The 23,141-nt window shown below is 44.9% G+C and overlaps 1 protein-coding gene across 1 annotated transcript in view; it reads left to right on the top strand.

The window, feature by feature from the left end:
- LOC134969044 (mucin-2-like) overlaps nt 1–23,141 on the top strand; it is a 695,488-nt gene that overhangs the window by 117,908 nt on the left and 554,439 nt on the right. Inside the window, exons 11-12 of the mRNA XM_063944753.1 lie at nt 5,332–5,401; nt 12,240–12,377. Of these exons, the coding sequence (XP_063800823.1) occupies nt 5,332–5,401; nt 12,240–12,377 (208 nt within the window). The remainder of the gene's footprint in view (nt 1–5,331; nt 5,402–12,239; nt 12,378–23,141) is intronic.

Below are 23,141 nucleotides of genomic sequence, written 5' to 3' on the forward strand. Positions count from 1 at the left end.
CAATACAAAGCCGCAGGCCTCCATCCTATCCTTCTTTTTTACATACAAGAAACCTGCTCCCACTGGTGAAGAGGATGGTCCAATAAACCCTTTAGCCAGGTTTTCTTTTATGTATTCAGACATGGCTACCTTTCTGGAAGAGATAGAGGGTAAAATACATTCTGTGGAGGAGTTTTCCCTGTGAGTAAATCAATAGTACAGTTCCAGTCGCGGTGTGGAGGATGTTGATCTGTGTTGCCCTTGCGGAATACATTTTGAAACTAATGATTTTGAATACAGTCAGTAACCTTTGAAACAAGTCTGAATTGGAGAACCAGAGTGGATTAACCATCTGAAGTTAAGAAGAATGCAGTCCTTGCCCCAAGACAATATGTGCATTTTTGACCAATCCAGATGGGGGTTATAGTGCTGGAACCAGGGGTGCCATGACCAAGGTGTGTGACACATTAGAAATAACTAAGAAGAAAATTCTCTCTGAATGTAGAGTGCCAATACAAAGTTTGAGAGACATGGTCCTAGAAATAACTGATCCACTAGGAATAATGATTCCATTCACTATGGTGAAAGAGATAGCAAGGAGTAATTCTTTTAGTAGGAAGACTATGGTTTTCCACAAAAGAGGCTGAAATGAAGTTGCCCGCCGCTCTGGTATCGAGAAGAGCTGAAATAGAAAAATATCCAAAGTCAGAACAAAGAACAACTGGAATCACTGGATTTTTCTTAAGAGGATAGGTAATAAATACTCCTATCCTGTTCTCTCTACTTGAGATTAGGAGTTTTTACTAAATAATCGGTACCTGCACAGTACATAGATTCGTAACTGATTGACCTGCATTGGTTCATCCTCGGAAGGCGGTGACCCAGGCCAAGGAGGAGGAAGAGGGCGAGGTTTTGGGCGGTCAACCTTAGACTTCTCCACAGATCGCTCTCAAATTTGCAAATCAATTTTCTGACAAAGTGTCATCAACTCATCCAGTTTTGAGGGGATCTAATTAATCTTTCATCCATTCAGATAGACCATGCCAGAAGCCCGCAAACAAAGCCTCTTCATTCCACTGAAGCTTGAAAGCCAGGGTCTGAAACTGAACGATATTCTGTCTCATGCAGCGAGTGCCCTGTCGGATCCGCATGATGTCCATGGAAGCAGAAGTGGAACGGCCTGGCTCATCATCTTCCAAAACAAAACAATAAGCTTGGCATACTCTTCCAGTAAATGATCAGACCTCTTACAAAGGGGTGACACCTAGTCTAGAGTTGAACCAGTGAGGAGAGATATAATGTAGGCCACCTTGTTCTTAGGCATAGGGAAGATAGGTGCCTGCAGGGTGAAGTGCATGTCGCACTCATTGAGGAACCCCCGACACTTCTTAGGAATACCATAACATTTTCCAGGTGTGGGCAATTTCACAGATAATGCATATGGTAATGGCACCACTACTGAACTAAACAAAGGCTCTTCAGTTATTAGAGTGGGCGAGCGAGAAGCAGCATCCGAGGACTGTAGATTATTCTGACGAACAGAAAGATCACTCAGGCCTTGCACCAGTTGCCTTTGGTTTGCCTCCAGTCCCTTCAATCATGCTGCAATCAGTTGTAGGTGATCAGAGTTAACTCCTGGGTCACATGCTGAATGCATTTGGTCAGTGAATACTTGCTCAGACTGGTTTGTGGATCCAGACTAGGTGATGTTAAAAGAGTAGAGCGTGAAGGTCTAGGTTGGAAGCTAGGTGGCTTGATGTAATTCTTCCTCATGTAAAATAGGTGAGCAAGAAGAATAGGCTTGTCAATTACTTGCTGGTGATAGTTACGGAGCAAAACCAGCTTGCAGGATTGTCGGGATATGGAGCAGGACTGGCTACTTAGGTTTAACAATGGTAAATGGAGCAGGACCAGCTATGCAAGATTACTGGGATGTTGCTATACCAGATAAGCAGGATTACTAGGTTGTTGCAATACCAGATAAGCAAGAGCACTGGGATTTTGTAGTAAAGCGATACAGGATTACTGGGATGATGCAGTACCAGGTAAGCAGGAGCACTGGGATATGCAGTACCAGTTAAACTAGAGCAAATGGATGTGCAGTTCCAGTTAGGCAGGATTGGTGGATTAATGCAGTACCTAATAAGCTTAAGCACTGGGATATGCAGAACCAGCCAACAAGTTTACTGGAGGGAGTCTGTGTTTGCTAGAAATGGGAAGCGCACTGGAGTCAGATAGCTGAATCTTCATCTGAGGGATACTCATCGTGGGTTTCAGCGGGTATAGACAATGAAGCACTGACAACAGGAAGTGCTTCTGAAGGGACTCTGGGGATTTGCTGCCAGATGCTGCTTCCTGTAATCATCCATTGGCGCTTTCAGAGCACACAGAACAAATAAAAATGGTGGTGCCTGGTGCCAGCTCCAAGGGGTATATTTACTAAGGTCCCGATTTTGTCGGAGTTATTTTTTTTTCTAAGTGTCAACTCTGGGATTTACTAAACACAAATCTCGGCAACGTTGGGGCTATTCGTATTTTTCCCCCCGACTGAGTTCACAAATACGAATGAATAGACCATCGGTCAAACACGCCTGTTATTTGATACAACTCGGTAATTTACTATGAATTTGTATTCACAATCACTGCCGACAATAGCCAAACACTGCCGGGAAAGCATAGAATTCGTAAAAAAAAAAGCAGTTTTAAAATAGACCTGCTTTTTGGTGGCGTGTTCAGATAGGCATGCACAGATCATGCTTATCTGTGGCAAGGGGTCTGAAAAAATTAAAAATTATTTAAAAAAATTGCGTGGGGTTCCCCCTCCTAAGCATAATCAGCCTCGGGCTCTTTGAGCCAGCCCTGGTTGTTTAAATACCGGGGGGAAGTGGCTGGGGTTCCCCCATATTTAGACAACCAGCACCAGGCTCTTGGGCCAGCCCTGGTTCCAAAAATATGTGGGACAAAAGACGTAGGGGTCCCGTTTATATTTAAAACCAGCACTGGGCTCCACTAGCCGAGAAGGTAATGCCACAGCCGGGTGACACTTTTATATAGGTCCCTGCGGCCGTGGCATTACCCCCTAACTAGTCACCCCTGGCCGGGGTTCCCTGGAGAAGTGGGGACCCCTTAAATCAAGGGGTCCCCCCCTCCAGGCACCCAAGGACCAGGGGTGAAGCCCAAGGCTGTCCCTTCCATCCCTGGCTGTGGATGGGGGGCTGATAGCCTTTGTTTGTATAAAAAAATATTGTTTTTTGTCATAGAACTACAAGTCTCAACAAGCTGGTACTTGGGAGAACCACAAATACCAGCATGAGGGAAAATAACGGGCCCGCTGGTACCTGTAGTTCTACAACAAAAAATATACCCAAATAAAAACAGAACACACACACTGTGGAAGTAAAACTTTAATGAACATAGATGCACACTTACACACTCACACATACTTACCTAGTGTCCCACTGAGTGCATCGGTCCCCTTGTCAAGTAGAATCCAATTGGAAACCTGTAAGAAAAGCCCAAAATACTCACCTATTTTCCAGTGATGATCAGCCCTCTTCGTTCCATGTAGAATCCACAAGGTTAAAAAAAAAAAAAACCTGGTCCAACACACTAAAGGGGATTCATGTTTTCACGTGGATCCCCTTTCCCGGAATGCTGGGACCCCCCGTGACTGCTGTCACTGGAGATCACGCCAGCCAATTAGGGAGCGCCACATAATGGTGCTTTCCTGATTGACAGGCCAGGAGCGCACCGGCTAGAATGGAGGATCGCGGTGCTCCATTCTAGGCTATGATGGGAACTTTGCAGTCTGCGGTTAACCGCAAAGTTAATTGGGGTCACTCTTCTTTTTTTTACACAAACACAGGCTATCAGCCCCCCATCCACCGCCCAGGGATGGGGGGGCAGCCTCAGGCTTCACCCCTAGTCCATGGGTGCCTGCAGGGGGGGACCCCTTGATTTAAGGGGTCCCCACTTCTCCAGGGAACCGACGGCCAGGGGTGACTAGTTGGGGTAATGCCACGGCCGCAGGGACCTATATAAAAGTGTCCCCTGGCTGTGGCATTATCTTCTCGGCTAGTGGAGCCCAGTGCTGGTTCTAAAAATGCAGGGGACCCCTACGTCTTTTGCTCCCCGTATTTTTGGAACCAGGGCCGGCCCAAGAGCCCGGTGCTGGTTGTCTAAATACGGGGGACCCCAGTCATTTTTTCCATGGAATTTAAACAACCAGGGCTGGCTCAAAGAGCCTGAGGCTGGTTATGCTTAGGAGGGGGGACCCTACGCAGTTTTTTTTTTTTTTACTTTTAACTTTTTAAATACTTCTCATACTGTACACAATGAAGCTCTGCACGGATCTCACTGATCCGGCCGGGCTTCATCGTGTTATATCCGTCAGTGTTTTACTAATCACTCCCGTAAAACACTGCCCGACAATATGAACAACATCGACATCGGAAAATACGAAAAACTAAAACTCGGCACTTTAGTAAATAACAGAAAATTAATTCAAAAAGTTGTAGAAAAATACGACCGATAAAATTCGAGTTCAAACTCCGACCAATTCTGCAGAAACACGAATCTTAGTAAATAAACCCCCAAGTGGGATGCCGGTCGCCGTCTCCGTAGTGGAGAATGGCCAGACCCAGAGCCACAGCTGTCAGTCACCGTGGCGTGAGTGAAGCATCTGGAGCGGGTGAGGTGACTGAGTGCCTGGGGGGCATTTTAAAAATGATATCAATCACAGTTTATTAAAATGCTAAATTTACACAGCAACAGATAAATAAAATACATTAATACATTTTGTCATACAGTACATGAACATCAGTTTAGATCGAACCAGTGGTTTCCTTGATAAGTTAAGGGTCATACATAGACCCAAATTTATCAAGCCCTGGAGACTGATAAATTGCACAGTGATAAAGTACCAACCAGTCAGCTTCTAACTGCCATGTTACAGGCTGTGTTTAAAAAATGACAGTTATGAGCTGATTATCACCGTGGAATTTATCACTCTCCAAGGCTTGATAAATCTGGACCATAGGGATATATTTCACCTTAGACTTGTGTCTAATCAACACAGTTGTATAAGCATGAGCTGATGATGACGAAGTAAAGGAACAAGCGACAGTTTTCCTAAAAAGTATTCTCTATGTGAGTGGAAGAAACAGCAAAGGTCTGATCCCTTGCTGGAAGTAAACAAGGAAGAGCAAAAAGTTAATAATAAATTCCAAATCAATTTATTGGTGGATATATTGTTTTTGTTTTCATTTGTTTGTACTATCGTTTTATTGATCTGTGCATAAGTTTTATCTGAAAATGCTTTTAGTTGTGACGTTAGTTTCTTCTTCACCATAGAATCTGGAAATTAAGAACAATGGAGAAGTAATAATAAACTCTGCTGAAGTGAATTTACCTTATGAACAGGGTAAGATAAGTACAGCTAACTTCAGTTTTTAGATTCACTCTTTATCATAGACACCGCAGGCAATTGAGATGTGCTGCATTGTATGTACAGTATGACCCTTTAAATTAGCCAGTTCACTTTGTGACTTAAAAACTTTACACGATGGTGTGACTTAAAATCAACATTATCCATGTATCACTCTGGGACGCATGATTAATTTCTAGTTCCCTCCTCACATGTATTATGGTGCATATGCAAAAAAATAAAAATAAAATTATATATATATATATATATATATATATACACACACACACACACACACACACACACACACACACACACACACACACACACACACACATGAATGACCGGCACTCAGGTTAAAGCAATCAGGGTACCAGGGTGCCTTCCATTGGACATAGACATCCAAGTAATACAGCAAGAAGATAGAGGTGGGCAGCACTCCACGGATTTCAATAAGTCACAGCATACATTTCTTGAATATCATTGTTTCAGATGCCTTTATTAAGCACCTTTCGTTAGGTTAATATGATATAAAACAAAGTTTACCTTTATAACACCCAGTGCAAATGAAAAACACAGCTGCCCCCAAGTTATTTCCTTTTCCGGATGGAAATTACATCATCGGTCCCGGCTCTGGGGGGCAGAACTAGTTGCCATAGTGACTACAAACACCACATATTTATAAAATAAATATACAAAAAAACAGCAATAACAGAGTCTATGGTACATTTAGCATCCAGCACATAGGTGTAGCTAACCCCTGTAACATCTAGCCAGGGCAATATCATGGCATCATGGTGAAGTAATAACTTAGGTAAATAGTGTTGTTAACTGCATTAAACTGGCAAATAAAACAGAACCAAGTCACGTGGCTGCAGCATAACTAATATGGAGACATCCCCTGGCATTCTGAAATTGCAAATAACAAGTAAATAATAAGCTGTTCACATAAAATACTATATAGCAATGATGTCAGAACGAATTAACCAAAGTGACAAAGCATAATGAAGCAGCACATAGAAAACATTGTTCCCCCCAGAGATGAAAGTCATGTGGATGTATTAATCATATCAAGCAATATCTCAAATGTGAAAACCATGACAAGAATAGGTACCAGGATATATTCCCACTGAAACTGTACTAGTTTCAGTGGGACTATATCCTGTTACCTATTCTTGTCATGTTTTCTATGGCCTGCTTCATTATGACTCCCTGTCACCCTCTACCCGTTGTAACCCACTATGGGTCTGATACAGACCTGATCGCTGCTGTGCATTTTCGCACAGCAGGCAATCAGGTCTGAACTGTGTATGCACCGCAATGCGCAGGCGAGACGGTCCGCAGCAACAGGGAGCGCTGGGCAGCGAAAGGGTGGTGCAAAAAATCCCATCTCACTGGCGAACGCAATAAGATTGACAGGAAGAGGGCATTTGTGGGTGGCAACTGACCGTTTTTAAGGAGTGTCCAGAAAAACGCAGGAGGAACCAGCCGTTCGGAGGGAGGGTTTCAGACGTCAGCTCCGGCCCCGATCATCGCACTGGAAGAGTAAGTCCTGGGCTGTGCAGAGACTGTACAAAATTAGTTTGTGCAGCTCTCCAACACATCCAAACGCACACATGCACAGCGAATTCCCTCTCCCCCTGTAGACAGCGACTACCTGATCGCAGGGATGCAAAAAACGCACCCGAACGATCAGGTCTGAATTACCCCCTATCTCTCCCTAGCGTAACCCACTGCTTTTCTTCGTCACCCTCTCCCTGTCACCCACTGTCAGCCACCCTCTCCCTGGCTACACTCATTGTCTCTCTGCATCACCTGTTGCCCATCAACCTTTCCCTGTTTTCCACCGCCTGTCACCCTCTCCCTGGCATCACCCAATGCCTCTAACTAGTATAACCCACTGCTCCCTCCATCGCCCTCTCCCTGTCACCAACTTCCATTCTCTGCTACCCACTGCCTCTTGATATCATTCTCTCCTTGTCACCCACTGGCTCTCCCTATCACACTCTCCCTGTCACCCACTACCTCTCACCGTCACCCTCTCAGTCACTTTCTGCCTGTCCTGCTCTCCTTTTCACCAGCCTCTCCCTAGCATCACACAGTGCTTCTCCCTGTCCTCCTCTCCCTGTCACCCACTGCATCTCCTTGCATCACCTTCTCCCTATTACCCACTGCCTCTCCTCGGCACCCCTCCTTGTCACCCACTGCCACTCACTGTCAAATCTCTCCGTCATCCACTGTGTATCCCTGTCACCCACTGCCTTTCCCTGGTGTTACCCACTGCCACTCCCTGGTGTCACCCTCCCTACCACTCACTGTCGCCCTCTGCCCATCACCCACTACCTTCCCCTGGCATCACCCTCTGCCTCTCCCTTTCAGCCTCTCCCTGTCATCCACTGCCTCTCCTTGGCACTCTCTTCCTGTCATCCACTGCCTCTCCCTGGCGTCGCCCTCTTACCGTCATCCACTGACTGCCTCTCCCTGTCATCCACTGCCTCTCCTTGGCACTTTCTTCCTGTCATCCACTGCCTCTCCCTGGCGTCGCCCTCTTACCGTCATCCACTGACTGCCTCTCCCTGTCATCCACTGCCTCTCTTCAGCACCCTCTCCCTGTCGACCACTGCCTTTCCCTGGCATCACCCTCTCATCGTCACCCACTGACTGCCTCTCCCATCACCCTGTGCCTCTCCCTGTCACCCTCTGCCATGTGCATATTATGAACTTGGGGTGGAGCAGCGAAGGGGGGCCCAAAGCATCCTTTTGCACCTGGGCCCACCACTCATAAGTTCCCCCACTGAACAGAGGGAAGACTATTTTTACCCATAAAATGTTTTGCTGCTGCTTTTCTGCTCTATTAATCTCTAAAGTAGTTGACTGTATTTAATGTATACAATATAAAAACAGTCTACTAATCTTAAGGACCATAGACAAAACTGCACCAACATTCATTTCTTCACTTTATTTAAATTATTTCCAAACTCATTCCCTCCACACTCAACATTATTTCTATATATGCATTTTTAATTTCGATCGCACGAGCGTTCGCAAGCTAATTGACAGGAAGAGGACGTTTGTGGGTGGTAACTGGCCGTTTTCTGGGAGTATCTGGAAAAACGCAGCCGTTACCAAGTGTTTTCAGGGCAGGTGTGTGACGTCAGCTCCGGCCCCGATCAGCCTGTTTTCTTCGCACTGGAGGAGTAAGTATTGAGCTATGCACACACTGCACAGATTAGGAACAACATACTATGGTGAGTGTGATGCAAACAGTTTTGCAGCTGTCCACTGACTGAGGGGAATTTTCGCACAGCGTACACATGCAATCGCACACTTGCACGGCAAATTTTCACTCCCCCTGGGTGGTGACTATCTGATCGCAGGACAGTGTAATTTGCAGCACAGCGATCAGGTCTGAATTAAGCCCTATGACTGACAATTTTTTTCCCTCAAAAACTGCTCAGAAATTGACAGGTTTTATTTAATGAGTGAATTAGGTGATGAGCATTTATTTAAATTTATCCAAAATTATTTTGTTTAAAAAAAAAAAGAAAACATTTGTTTTGGGGGGGATATTTGTAAAAAAACAAAAAACAGTTTTTTCAAACATCGGAAAATAGGTTGTCACCATCGCAACCATTGCGACTTTTATTTCAAAAGCCAGGGCAGCCACCAGGTACACGGGAAAGGGTGTGTGTGTGTGTCTAACTTACACTTTCCCAGAGGCTGCCATTGTCTCCAGCCACTGGGGAATCCTGCCATGCTGACTGATCAGCGGTGATCGGCAGCATGGCAAACACTGGGGGGAGGTTGCAGGGAGGCAGAGGGACCTTTCCGGTCACTGGGGGTAATTCTGAGTTGATCGCAGCCTCAAGTTTGTTAGCAATTAGGCAAAACCATGTGCACTGCAGGGGAGGCAGATATAACATTTGCAGAGAGAGTTAGATTTGGGTGGGTTATTTTGTTTCTGTGCAGGGTAAATACTGGCTGCTTTATCTTTACACTGCAATTTAGATTTCAGTTTGAATACAACCCACCCAAATCTAACTCTCTCTGCACATGTTATATCTGTCCCCCCTGCAGTGCACATGGTTTTGCCTAAATGCTAACAAATTTGCTGCTGCGATCAACTCAGAATTACCCCCACTGTGAGAGCTGCAGAAGCAAGGAGTGTCTCTTCCCACACTGCTTAATATATTTTTTCTTTTTTTATCCTTTCCATTCTGCCACATCATTACATTTATAATTTTATTAGTGCAATTCCACCCCTGGTTTTCTTACTTTCTAGTGCATTAGTGAGTTGCCGCACACCATCACTTTTGGATTGTGCAGCTGTTTTGGTGTTTTAACTGAACCTTATATTAGATACACTCTTTTTTGGTGGAAATTTACTAAGCTCCTGAATCCATTCTAGTTTGCTCTTTTTTTCTAAGTGTCATCTCCGGAATTTACTAAGCTCAATTCGTGGCAGTGTTGGGGCTATTCGTATTGAGATACACTGCCGACCACACAAATACGAATCAACAGACCATCGGTGAAACGCGGCTGTTATTTTAGACAACACGGGAATTTACTAAGAATTTGTATTCTCAATCACTGTCGACAATGGGCCTAATTCAGACCTGATCGCTCACTAGCTATTTTTTGCAGCGCTGCGGTCAGATAGTCGCTGCTTATAGGGGAGTGTATTTTTGCTTTGCAAGCATGCGATCGCATGTGCAGCCGAGCACTACAAAAAGGTTTTGTGCAGTTTCTGAGTTGCCCAGGACTTACTCAGCCTCTGCGATCACTTCAGCCTGTCAGGTCCCGGAAATTGACATCAGACACTCGCCCTGCAAACGCTTGGACATGCCTGCGTTTTTCCAACCACTCCCAGAAAACGGTCAGTTGACACCCACAAACGCCTTCTCCCTGTCAATGTCCTTGTGATCGGCTGTGCGAATGGATTGTTCATTAAATCAATCGCACAGCAACGATTCGCTTTGCACCTGTGCGACGTGCCTGCGCATTGTGGTGCATACGCAAGCTCAGTTCTGACCTGAGCGCAGCGAAGAAATCTAGCATGCAATCAGGTCTGAATGACCCCCAATAGCAAAATACTGCAGGGAAAGCATAGCGTTCATACAGAAATGGAGCATTCAAATAGACCAGCTTCTAGCTGGCGTGTTTTGATAGTCACGCACGGATCTGTGAGATCCGTGCATGCTTCTCTGTGTAAAATGTTCAAAAAGGGTTGAGATTGCCTAAAGGATAAAAAAAAGAAAGAGGCAGACTAGATGGGCCAAGTGGTTCTTATCTGCCGTCAAATTCTATGTTTCTATGTAAAGTGTGCAAAAGTGTTAAAGATTTTAAAAAAAAATAGTGTGGGGTTCCCCCTCCTAAGCATAACCAGCCTCGGGCTCTTTGAGCCAGTCCTTGTTGTAAAAATACAGGGGGGGGGAAATGTGTAGGGGTTCCCCATATTTATACAACCAGCACTGGGTACTTGGGCCGGTCCTGGTTCCAAAAATATGGGGGACAAAAGATGTAGGGGTCCCCCTTATTTTTAAAACCAGCAGCCGGGGGACACATTTATATTGGTCCCTGCGGCCATGGCATTAGTCCCCCCAACTAGTCACCACTGGCTGGGGTTCCCTGGGGGAGTGGGGACCCCTTAATCAAGGAGTCCCCCTCCTTCAGGCATTTAATGGCCAGGGGTGAAGCTCAAGGCTGCCCCCCCCATCCCTGGGCGGTGGATGGGGGGCTGATAGCCTTTTAAAGTGTAAAAAAAGACTATTGTCTTTTGTTGTGGAACTACAAGTCCCAGCAAGCCTCCCCCGCAAGCTGGTACTTGGGGAACCACAAGTACCAGCATGCGGGGAATTAATGGGCGCACTGGTACCTTCGTAGTTCCACACACACAAAAATACCCCCCAAAAAAGGACACACACCGTGAAAGTACAACTTTAATACACATACATACACACTCTCACATACTTACCTACATCCCACGCTGCCATTCACATCCCTTTCTACAGTAGAGTCCAATCGGGTACCTGTTTAATTAAAAAATATATACTCACCTATAATCCAGTGATGATCTGTCCTCTTCAGTCCAAGTAGTCATCCAAGGGGTTAAAAAAAACAAAATGCAAAAATCCTGATCCACGCCACTAAAGGCGTTCCATGTTTACACATGGAACCCCTTTCCATGAATGCCGGGACTCTCCGTGACTCCTCTCACTAGAGGTCCTGGCAGCCAATCAGGGAGCGCCATGTCATAGCACTTCCCTGATTGGCTGTGTGCTCCTGGCCTGTCAATCAGGCAGAGCGCACTTGCTATAATGGAGGATTGCGGTCCTTCATTATAGTCAATGGTGGGAAAATTGCATCTCCAGTATTTTTGGAAACAGGACCGGCCCAAGAGCCCGGTGTTGGTTATGCTTAGGAGGGGGACTCCATGCAATTTTTATTTTTAACTCTTTCACATACTGTACACAATGAAGCCCTTCACGGATCTCACTGATCTGGCCGGGCTTCATTGTGTTAAGTCCGGCAGTGTTTTACTATTCTCTCCTGTATAACACTGCTGGCAATACGAATTACACCGACATCTGTGTATTCGAATTGAAAAAATGTGGTAGTTTAGTAAATTTCCATGTTTTTCTCAAAACACTGCCGATGTAAGCCGAGATTGATCTCGGCTGATATCAGCAGAAAAGAGAGTCTTAGTAAATATAACCCTATGAGTTCTTGTTATACAATTTATTTACTAAATTAGCATCTGTTTAACCATATATTTTTATTTATATTTTGTGTTTTCTCACTATATAATATTAATAACATACTAATCTGTTACCAGGTAACTTGACTATTTTCAAGCCGACGTCATTCTACATCATTGTGCAAACAAACATTGGTCTCAGGCTGGATATTCAGCTCATACCTATAATGCAAGTTTACATCTATGTAAACAATGCTTACGCTGGTCAAACCTGTGGTAAGTTTTCATATCACTTCAAGATGGTGTCTTTTATTTAATGATATCATTAATTGGTCACGCGGCTCAATTCTGTAAAATTCTCCTTAAATGATAAAAACAGGTTCTGTGAACTTTCATGTGCAACAGTTTAAATTAGAGATGTGCAGTTAATTTCTCCAGAAATCCGAATCCATCTGAATTTTGTGGATTAGAAACAAACCAAAACCTGGTCCAGATCTCCCAAGGAGGTCCGAACCAAGAACCTGTTTGAGTATTGTTGCAGTTTGGAATTTGGATTCTAAGGGGGACATTTACTAAGCAGTTATAAGAGCAGAGAACTGACCCAGTGGAGAAATGGCCCAATCAACCAATCAGAAGCTCTGTATCATTTTATAGTATACAAATTATAGATATTACTTCAGTGCTGATTAGTTGCCATGGGCAACTTCTCCACTGGCTCACTTCTCCGCTCTTATCACTGCTTAGTAAATGTTCCCCTACTGTAAGTCTGAATTTTAGGTTTTGGCTTGCATAAATTGCATGATTTTAGTTCCCCCCCCCCCCGGATTTTATCAAGTTTAATAAATGATTATAATTTTTATATTGATTTTTATACGAACCAAAACACTTGAGGGTAGTTTTGCCAAAACCAAAACATGATGATGAATTAGAACCAAGACCAAACCCAAAACTCGGGGATCTGCACACATCTCTAGTTTAAATAGTCTAAGAGAACACAACATATTTGAAGTCACTAGTAAGGGCTATAACAGGTTAACAACAGTGATTAGAAAACACATTTCAGAGTCAGTTTTCTTATCTCCATTTTGAGCAAAATACATCTTATGATACATGTAATTTATAAGGTAACAAAATAATGCATAATTGCATCTGTCTCACATAGGTGCAGAATTTACATTTCATAAGTATTGTATAAAAGATACATGTAATCCAAAATATTGAAACAATTCAAAAGTAGCCACCTCCCCTACCAGCAGCCCCCTCCTCAGTGCAAAGATGGAGGGGAGACCACTGGGAGCCGTGGAGATCACTGGACTGGTGATAACTCTGGTATCAGGAGCACACATACTTATGGTAATACAAAATTGTGCACAATGGGCGCCAAGATTTTTTTGCAATGAAAACCTTGTGCCCAATTTAATCCCCCCCTAGGTTCAGTTATGTGGTGGTGGGCAGGGTTGTGCCTCTGTTTGTTCACATATTTTATGATTGATTGTCACTAGCACTGGTTTTTCACATTGACCATTAATCATTTGATTTGGCCCTTGACTACCAACCCATGGCACCCCTGAAAATGCTTCTTGGCACCCGGGGGTGCCACAGCACGCAGTTTTGGAACTACAGCTTGTCCACATACTTTATGATTGTCACCAGCACTGGTTTTGCCTATCACATTGAACATAAGCTATTTGATATTGGCTTGACTCCAAACCCATGGCACCCCTGCAAAAAGCCCAATAACCCTAAACCAGGCACATTATCTATACAATGGAAATACAAGAAGCTCAATTTAAGAAGAAAATTATGACAGGTGAATTTGTGTCCAAACATTTGTCAGTTTATTTTCAAGAGAGAGTTGACATGCATGTAAAACATATGTAATCCAATAAATATGAGCATGTCTCTCCTATAATTTGAAATACTGTATGGGACAAAAACAGTATTTATATGGGGAAGTGAGGGAGATGGTCCACACAAAACAAACAAAAGCATAAACTAAAGAACTTGCTCAATACGACTGCAGCAGACACTTTTTTTTTAAATTCAAATTGTTTTCTGTAAAAAAAAGTCTTCAGTCATAAAGTGTTGCTTATGCTCATTGTGTTGAGTACTAATAAGACAAAAATCAGACTACCAGTATACTTAAATAATATATTGTACAATAGCATTTATGAGTTATTGCTGTGTCCACCTTTAGTTGGTGACCATGATGGGACTTCAGGGAAACTGCAATTGTTCTGCTGTTGTCTTGTGTGTTTGAGCCCTTAGAGCAAATACTGTAAACATACAGTCACACCCCAAGACAACTAAATAAAAAAAATGATAGTAAATTCACCAAATTATTAGAATAATCTTCTATATCCAAGATTAATTTGTACATTTCCAATCAATATTAGTTCCTTATGCCGATCTTGCAGCTAGAGATGCCCCTAACCTGTGAGCCATGTGTTATTTGTCTCCTGAGCATAAAGATAAATACTCTGCATATTGGTCTATTCTGCTGCCACCTGAAGCTCCCACACAGTACAGTCGGAGTGGACAATCATGGGTTCAGATCAGTGGTTCCCAATCTGGGTGACATGGTACATTGGGGTTCCTCAGGGTACTTGTAGGGTTGCCAACTGTTACTAGCCCAGAACCAAATCAAATTGCTGCTGGGCAATGTGATGGGAATGAACAAATGCCAGTTGCTCCAAATCCTAAAATATGTGAATAATCAGAATTGCAGCCCTGTCTATCATCACATAACAGAACCTAAATATGACAGGTAAACACAATTTAATTAATTTCTCTAACGTCCTAGTGGATGCTGGGGACTCCGTCAGGACCATGGGGAATAGCGGCTCCGCAGGAGACAGGGCACAAAAGCAAGCTTTTAGGATCACATGGTGTGTACTGGCTCCTCCCCCTATGACCCTCCTCCAAACCTCAGTTAGGTTTTTGTGCCCGGCCGAGAAGGGTGCAATCTAGGTGGCTCTCTTAAAGAGTTGCTTAGAAAAAGTTTTTAGGTTCTTTATTTTCAGTGAGTCCTGCTGGCAACAGGCTCACTGCATCGAGGGACTTAGGGGAGAGATTTTCAACTCACCTGCGTGCAGGATGGATTGGATTCTTAGGCTACTGGACATAGCTTCAGAGGGAGTCGGAACACAGGGCTCGCCCTGGGGTTCGTCCCGGAGCCGCGCCGCCGACCCCCCTTGCAGATGCTGAAGATGAAGAGGTCCGGAACCAGGCGGCAGAAGACTCTCAGTCTTCATCAGGTAGCGCACAGCACTGCAGCTGTGCGCCATTGTTGTCAGCACACTTCACACAGCAGTCACGGAGGGTGCAGGGCGCTGGGGGGGGGCGCCCTGGGCAGCAATGTATAATACCTGTATGGCGAAAAATACATCACATATAGCCCTTGAGGCTATATGGATGTATTTAACCCCTGCCAGATATCTAAAACTCCGGAGAAGAAGCCCGCCGAAAAGGGGGCGGGGCCTATTCTCCTCAGCACACAGCGCCATTTTCCCTCACAGAAAGGCTGGTGGGAAGGCTCCTATGATCTCCCCTGCACTGCACTACAGAAACAGGGTTAAAACAGAGAGGGGGGGCACTGATTTGGCGATATGTATATATATTAAAATGCTATAAAAGGAACACTTATATAAAGGTTGTCCCTGGATAATTATAGCGTTTTGGTGTGTGCTGGCAAACTCTCCCTCTGTCTCCCCAAAGGGCTAGTGGGTCCTGTCCTCTATCAGAGCATTCCCTATGTGTGTGCTGTATGTCGGTACGTGTGTGTCGACATGTATGAGGAAAATATTGGTGAGGAGGCGGAGCAAATTGCCTGTAATGGTGATGTCACTCTCTAGGGAGTCGACACCGGAATGGATGGCTTATTTATGGAAATTACGTGACAATGTCAACACGCTGCAAGCCGGTTGACGACATGAGAGGGCCGGCGAACAAATTAGTATCTGTCCAGGCGTCTCAAACACCGTCAGGGGCTGTAAAATGCCCATTTACCTCAGTCGGTCGACACAGACCCAGACACGGACACTGATTTCAGTGTCGACGGTGAAGAAACAAACGTATTTTCTTTTAGGGCCACACGTTAAGGGCAATGAAGGAGGTGTTACATATTTCTGATACTCCAAGTACCACAAAAAAGGGTATTATGTGTGAGGTGAAAAAACTACCTGTAGTTTTTCCTGAATCAGATAAATTAAATGAAGTGTGTGATGATGCGTGGGTTTCCCCCGATAGAAAATTATTGGCGGTATACCCTTTCCCGCCAGAAGTTAAGGCGCGGTGGGAAACACCCCTCAGGGTGGATAAGGCGCTCACACGCTTATCAGAACAAGTGGCGGTACCATCTACGGATAGGGCTGTACTTAAGGAGCCAGCTGATAGGAGGCTGAAAAATATCCTAAAAAGTATACACACACATGCTGGTGTTATACTGCGACCAGCGATCGCCTCAGCCTGGATGTGCAGAGCTGAGGTGGCTTGGTCGGATTCCCTGACTAAAAATATTGATACCTTTGACAGGGACAGTATTTTATTGACTATAGAGCATTTAAAGGATGCATTTCTATATATGCGAGATGCGCAGAGGGATATTTGCACTCTGGCATCAAGAGTAAATGCGATGTCCATATCTGCAAGAAGATGTTTATGGACACGACAGTGGTCAGGTGATGCAGATTCCAAACGGCACAAAGATGTATTGCCGTATAAAGGGGAGGAGTTATTTGGGGTCGGTCCATGGGACCTGGTGGCCAGGGCAACTGCTGGAAAATCCACCGTTTTTTACCCTAAGTCACATCTCTGCAGAAAAAGACACCGTCTTTTCAGCCTCAGTCCTTTCGTCCCTATAAGAGTCATATCTGCCCAGGGATAGAGGAAAGGGAAGAAGACTGCAGCAGGCAGCCCATTCCCAGGAACAGAAGCCCTCCACCGCTTCTACCAAGTTCTCAGCATGACGCTGGGACCGTACAGGACCCCTGGATCCTACAAGTAGTATCCAAGGGGTACAGATTGGAATGTCGAGAGGTTTCCCCCCTCGCAGGTTCCTGTAGTCTGCTGTACCAATGTCTCCCTCCGACAGGGAGGCAGTATTGAAAACAATTCACAAGCTGTATTCCCAGCAGGTGATAATAAAATTACCCCTCCGACAACAAGGAAAGGGGTATTACTCCACACTATATGGTGGTACTGAAGGCTAGGTGAGACCTATTCTAAATCTGAAAAATTTGAACACTTGCAAGGGTTCAAATCCAGATGGAGTCACTCAGAGCAGTGATAGCAAAGAACAAGGGGACTATATGGTGTCCCGGGACATCAGGGATGCTTACCTCCATGTCCCAAAATTTGCCTTTTCTCACCAAGGGTACCTCAGGTTCGTGGTACAGAACTGTCACTATCAGTTTCAAGACGATGCCGTTGGATTGTCCAAGGCACCCCGGGTCCTTACCAAGGTAATGACCGAAAGGAGGATTCGTCTTCAAAGAAAATGGACGACCTCCTGATAAGAACAAGGTCCAGAGAACAGTTGGAGGTCGGAGTAGCACTATCTCAAGTAGTTCTACGACAGCACGGGTGGATTCTAAATATTCCAAATCCGCAGTTGTTCCGACGACACGTCTGCTGGTCCTAGGGATGATTCTGGACACAGTCCAGGAAAAGGTGTTTCTCCCAGAGGAGAAAGCCAGGGAGTTATCCGAGCTAATCGGGATCCTCCTAAAACCAGGAAAAGTGTCAGTGCATCATTGCACAAGAGTCCTGGTAAAAATGGTGGCTTATTACGAAGCGCTTCCATTCGGCAGATTTCACGCAAGAACTCTTCAGTGGGATCTGCTGGACAAATGGTCCGGATCGCATCTTCAGATGCATCAGCGGATAACCCTATATCCAAGGACAAGGGTGTCTCTCCTGTGGTGATTACAGAGTGCTCATCTTCTAGAGGGCCGCAGATTCGGCATTCAGGATTGGATGCTGGTGACCACGGAGGCCAGCCTGAGAGGCTGGGGAGCAGTCACACAAGGAGTGTGATCAAGTCTGGAGAATTCTCTCCACATAAATATACTGGAGCTAAGAGCAAATTTATAATGCTCTAAGCTTAGCAAGACCTCTGCTTCAAGGTCAGCCGGTATTGATCCAGTGGGATAACATCACGGCAGTCGCCCACGTAAACAGAAAGGGCGGCACAAGAAGCGGGAGGGCAGTGGCAAAACTGCAAGGATTTTTCGCTAGGCGGAAAACCATGTGATAGCACTGTCAGCAGTGTTCATTCCGGGAGTGGACGACTGGGAAGCAGACTTCCTCAGCAGGCACGACCTCCACCCGGGAGAGTGGGAACTTCATCGGGAAGTTTTCCGCATGATTGTGAACCGTTGGGAAAGACCAAAGGTGGACATGATGGCGTCCCGCCCAAACAAAAAATGGGACAGGTATTGCGCCAGGTCACGAGACCTTCAGGCGTTAGCTGTGGACGTCCTGGTAACACCGTGGGTGTAACAGTCGGTGTATGTGTTCCCTCCTCTGCTTCTCATAACCAAGGTATTGAGAATTATAAGACATAGAGGAGTAAGAACTATACTCGTGGCTCCGGATTGGCCAAGAGGGACTTGGTAACCGGAACTTCAAGAGATGCTCACAGAGGACTAATGGCCTCGGGAGCAAAGAAGGGATTTGCTTTCAGCAAGTACCATGTCTGTTCCAAGAGGAACCGTGGCATCGGCCTTTAAGAAAGGACCTGCTCCAGCAGGGACCTTGTCTGTTCCAAGACTTACCGCGACTGCGTTTTGACGGCATGGCGGTTTGAACGCCGGATCCTAAGGGAAAAGGCATTCCGGAAGAGGTCATACCTACCCTGGTCAAAGCCAGGAAGGAGGTGACCGCACAACGTTATCACCACATGTGGTAAAAATATGTTGCGTGGGTGAGGCCAGGAAGGCCCCACGAAAAAATTTCAACTAGGTCGATTTCTGCACTTCCTGCAAACAGGAGTGTCTATGAGCCTCAAATTGGGGTCCATTAAGGTTCAAGTTTCGGCCCTATAGATTTTCTTCCAGAAAGAATTGGCTTCAGTTCCTGAAGTCCAGACGTTTGTCAAGGGAGTATTGCATATACAGCCCTTGTGTGCCTCCAGTGGCACCGTGGGATCTCAACGTAGTGTTGGGATTCCTCAAATCATATTGGTTTGAACCACTCAAATCTGTGGATTTGAAATATCTCACATGGAAAGTGACCATGCTGTTGGCCCTGGCCTCGGCCAGGCGATTGTAAAAATTGGCGGCTTTGTCTTACAAAAGCCCATATTTGATTTTCCATTCGGACAGGGCAGAACTGCGGACTCGTCCCCAGTTTCTTCCTAAGGTGGTGTCAGCGTTTTCACCTGAAACAACCTATTGTGGTGCCTGCGGCTACTAGGGACTTGGAGGACTCCAAGTTGCTAGACGTTGTCAGGGCCCTGAAAATATATATATATATATATATATATAATTCCAGGACGGCTGGAGTCAGAAAGTCTGACTTGCTGTTTATATTGTAGGCACCCAAAAAGCTGGGTGCTCCTGCTTCTAAGCAGACTATTGCTCGTTGGATTTGTAGTACAATTCAGCTTGCACATTCTGTGGCAGGCCTGCCACAGCCAAAATCTGTAAATGCCCATTCCACAAGGAAGGTGGGCTCATCTTGGGCGGCTGCCCGAGGGGTCTCGGCTTTACAACTTTGCCGAGCAGCTACTTGGTCAGGGGCAAACACGTTTGCAAAATTCTACAAATTTGATACCCTGGCTGAGGAGGACCTGGAGTTCTCTCATTCGGTGCTGCAGAGTCATCCGCACTCTCCCGCCCGTTTGGGAGCTTTGGTATAATCCCCATGGTCCTGACGGAGTCCCCAGCATCCACTAGGACGTTAGAGAAAATAAGATTTTACTTACCGATAAATCTATTTCTCATAGTCCGTAGTGGATGCTGGGCGCCCATCCCAAGTGCGGATTGTCTGCATTACTTGTACATAGTTATTGTTACAAAAAATCGGGTTATTATTGTTGTGAGCCATCTTTTTTAGAGGCTACTTCATTGTTATCATACTGTTAACTGGGTTCAAATCACAAGTTGTACGGTGTGATTGGTGTGGCTGGTATGAGTCTTACCCGGGATTCAAGATCCTTCCTTATTGTGTACGCTCGTCCGGGCACAGTACCTAACTGAGGCTTGGAGGAGGGTCATAGGGGGAGGAGCCAGTACACACCATGTGATCCTAAAAGCTTGCTTTTGTGCCCTGTCTCCTGCGGAGCCGCTATTCCCCATGGTCCTGACGGAGTCCCCAGCATCCACTACGGACTATGAGAAATAGATTTATCGGTAAGTAAAATCTTATTTTAATAATATTTGCTGAATTTCTCAAGAAACTTTTGGCCTAGAGGTGGTGTGAAAAAAATGCTGATACTCAAGGGCGCTGTGATTCAAGAAGGTTCGGGAGCCACTGTCCAGATCAATCTTGTGGGTCGATCCTCTGTTGATAAAAGCATATCACTATGTACCAATAATCAAGAAAACACAGATGCAGAGGCATATTAAGAGAGGAGGGGGCCTGTGTGCCATCTCCGCCTGGGCCTCCTCCTCTCTAGCCAGCAGTGCAGTGACTCTGATCACATATTCTAATGTGCATGCACAGCAGTGACGTGCGGTGAAGTAAATGGCTGGGGAGGTACTGGCTAGTTACAGAGCGAGATTTACATACAATATATGAACCCGAGGGTTCGTGTTGGCATTATACAAAGGTGCATCAGTATATACTGCTGGAAATTTGGTCAGAGATGTGCAGATAAGGTAGGCAGGTGAGGCATTGCCTTACCTGTCATAGACTAGTATACTCCAGAGTTCTGAGTATAAAAATTATTAGAATAATACAAAGAAGATATTTATAATATCTTCTTTGTAGTTTTTTAATAATTTGTATAGTCAAAACACTTGAGTATATTAAAGCATCACAGGAGAGGCTCTGCCTCACCGGCCTCACCTTACTGCGCGTCATTGATGCACAGGTCTCCGGGGAAATGGTGAGATCGCTTTCATTGTGATTTTCTTACTGTGCATGTGTGAAACTTAGGTAAAATGGCCACCGTGTGGTGTGGGACTCCCTTGATCCAAGGGCCCATGTGCAGTGCACACCTTGCACCCATTACATGTAGAACAAAAGTACAGCACTCACCAAATTAGTGCAAGAGAGGCAACAGGTAAGTCAATGTAACTCACAAATCTACATAAACAGTGGTCAACGTTTCGTTCCATCTGGATTTTTATCAAGACAGCAAAATATTGGATCATCCATAAAGCACCATCCCATCCAGGGCTTCTCTTTTTACCAGTACCTATTAGTCAATGTCCTCACCCACAACTGGACCAGATATCCTGGCCATGCAAAACCGAAAGTGGCTCAAAACCTACTAAATTTTTATAATATGGGTCTCATCTCTGAGTACCAATGGCAATTACCTTATAGGAGGAAAACCAGTAAAATTAAAAACAGCAATAAAGCATCAAAAATCGGCATCAGGACTAGAAGTTCCATGCATTCCACCCTGTGGAACGCATCCATGCCGAAACTGAAATTCCGCACGTGAGCCACCAATAGAGCACATTAACTAATCAGAACTGAACCCATTACTGATATGCCACTGCCCAAATCAATATTCTGGAATATCAATACAGCTGTATATTTATGTAGGGGACAGTCATCTTCAAGAGAAGAATGCCGTTAAGATGCTGTTATATTAATGGTTTGTTACAGGGCAACTTTAGCATAGAAAAAGGTAAATGCCCTTTATTAAATGCCTACAGTATGGGTGTCTTAAGTGATAATCATAGCAGCTAAGCACACCTACAGTATGTGATTGCTTCACTAGGTTTAGCAGTTACCATCTTTTGTACAGTAAACACTTTATAATAGATGATTGTGAAAACATACATTCCTGCCATCCCTTGCTCCTAGAGACCAGGGCAATGAAATCAAACATTTTGCTCATCCACCTGTTTTATTGGTGTGTAATATGTTGTTTTGCCAAAATATCTAAAACAAATTTGCATAGATCCCTGTTTCCAATTGTTTGAAGTACTTGGGTGAAATAACCAATATTGTACAAGTAATATATTGGATTTCCTGTATCTGTTGAATACCACACCAAGATGTTGATGAATTTTCTGTTCATTCATACATTACAGTACAGACCCTGGAGGGTGAGGAAAAAAACAGAGATGCACTTTCTGCAGAGAAACTCTAAGTTCATTTCAGTGACCGGTAGAGGAAAGTTTCTGGGCAATAGGACCCTCCCACTAGTTGTGTTAAATAATATGTACCCAGGTCAATATTTATTGCATGAATCCATAGTGGCTGTTGGCTAATATTGCACCTATTCTGTTACGTAACACATACAGCTATGTATGTATATGAATATACAGTCAGAGGCATAACTATGTTCTTTTTACAGAAAGACATGGGGCATAGAGAGGGAGAAATGGGAGAGAGAGACATAGACAGAGAGACTAGGGGCAGCGAGGGAGACATAGGAGGGAGAGAAAGAAAGAAAGAAAGAGAGAGCTAGACACCGGTGCAGAGAAGGAGACATGGAAGAGAGAGACAGAGACTAGGGCAGAGAGAGACGGAGACATGGGAGAGAGACAGAGACCAGGGCAGAGTGAGAGGGAGACATAGGAGAGAGAGAGGCCAGGGACAAAGAGGTAGACATAGGAGAGAGAGAGAGACAGACAGAGACAAGGGGCAGAGAGAGAGAGAGTGAGACATCGGAGAGAGACAGAGAGCAGATAGAGAGACACACACACACACACACACACGGCATAAAAAGAGAGAGACAGAGAGACCAAGGGCATTGAGAGAGAGAGAGAGACATGGGAGAGAGAGACAGAGAGACCAGGAGTGAAAAAAGAGGGATACATGGGAGGGAGAGAGAGACAGGGACCAGTGGCAGAGAGAGAGGGAGACAGAGATCAGTGGCAGAGAGAGATGGAAACATGGGAGACAGATAGACTA

This window comes from Pseudophryne corroboree, chromosome 11 (assembly GCF_028390025.1).
Source record: "Pseudophryne corroboree isolate aPseCor3 chromosome 11, aPseCor3.hap2, whole genome shotgun sequence".
NCBI classification, from domain to species: Eukaryota; Metazoa; Chordata; class Amphibia; order Anura; family Myobatrachidae; genus Pseudophryne; species Pseudophryne corroboree.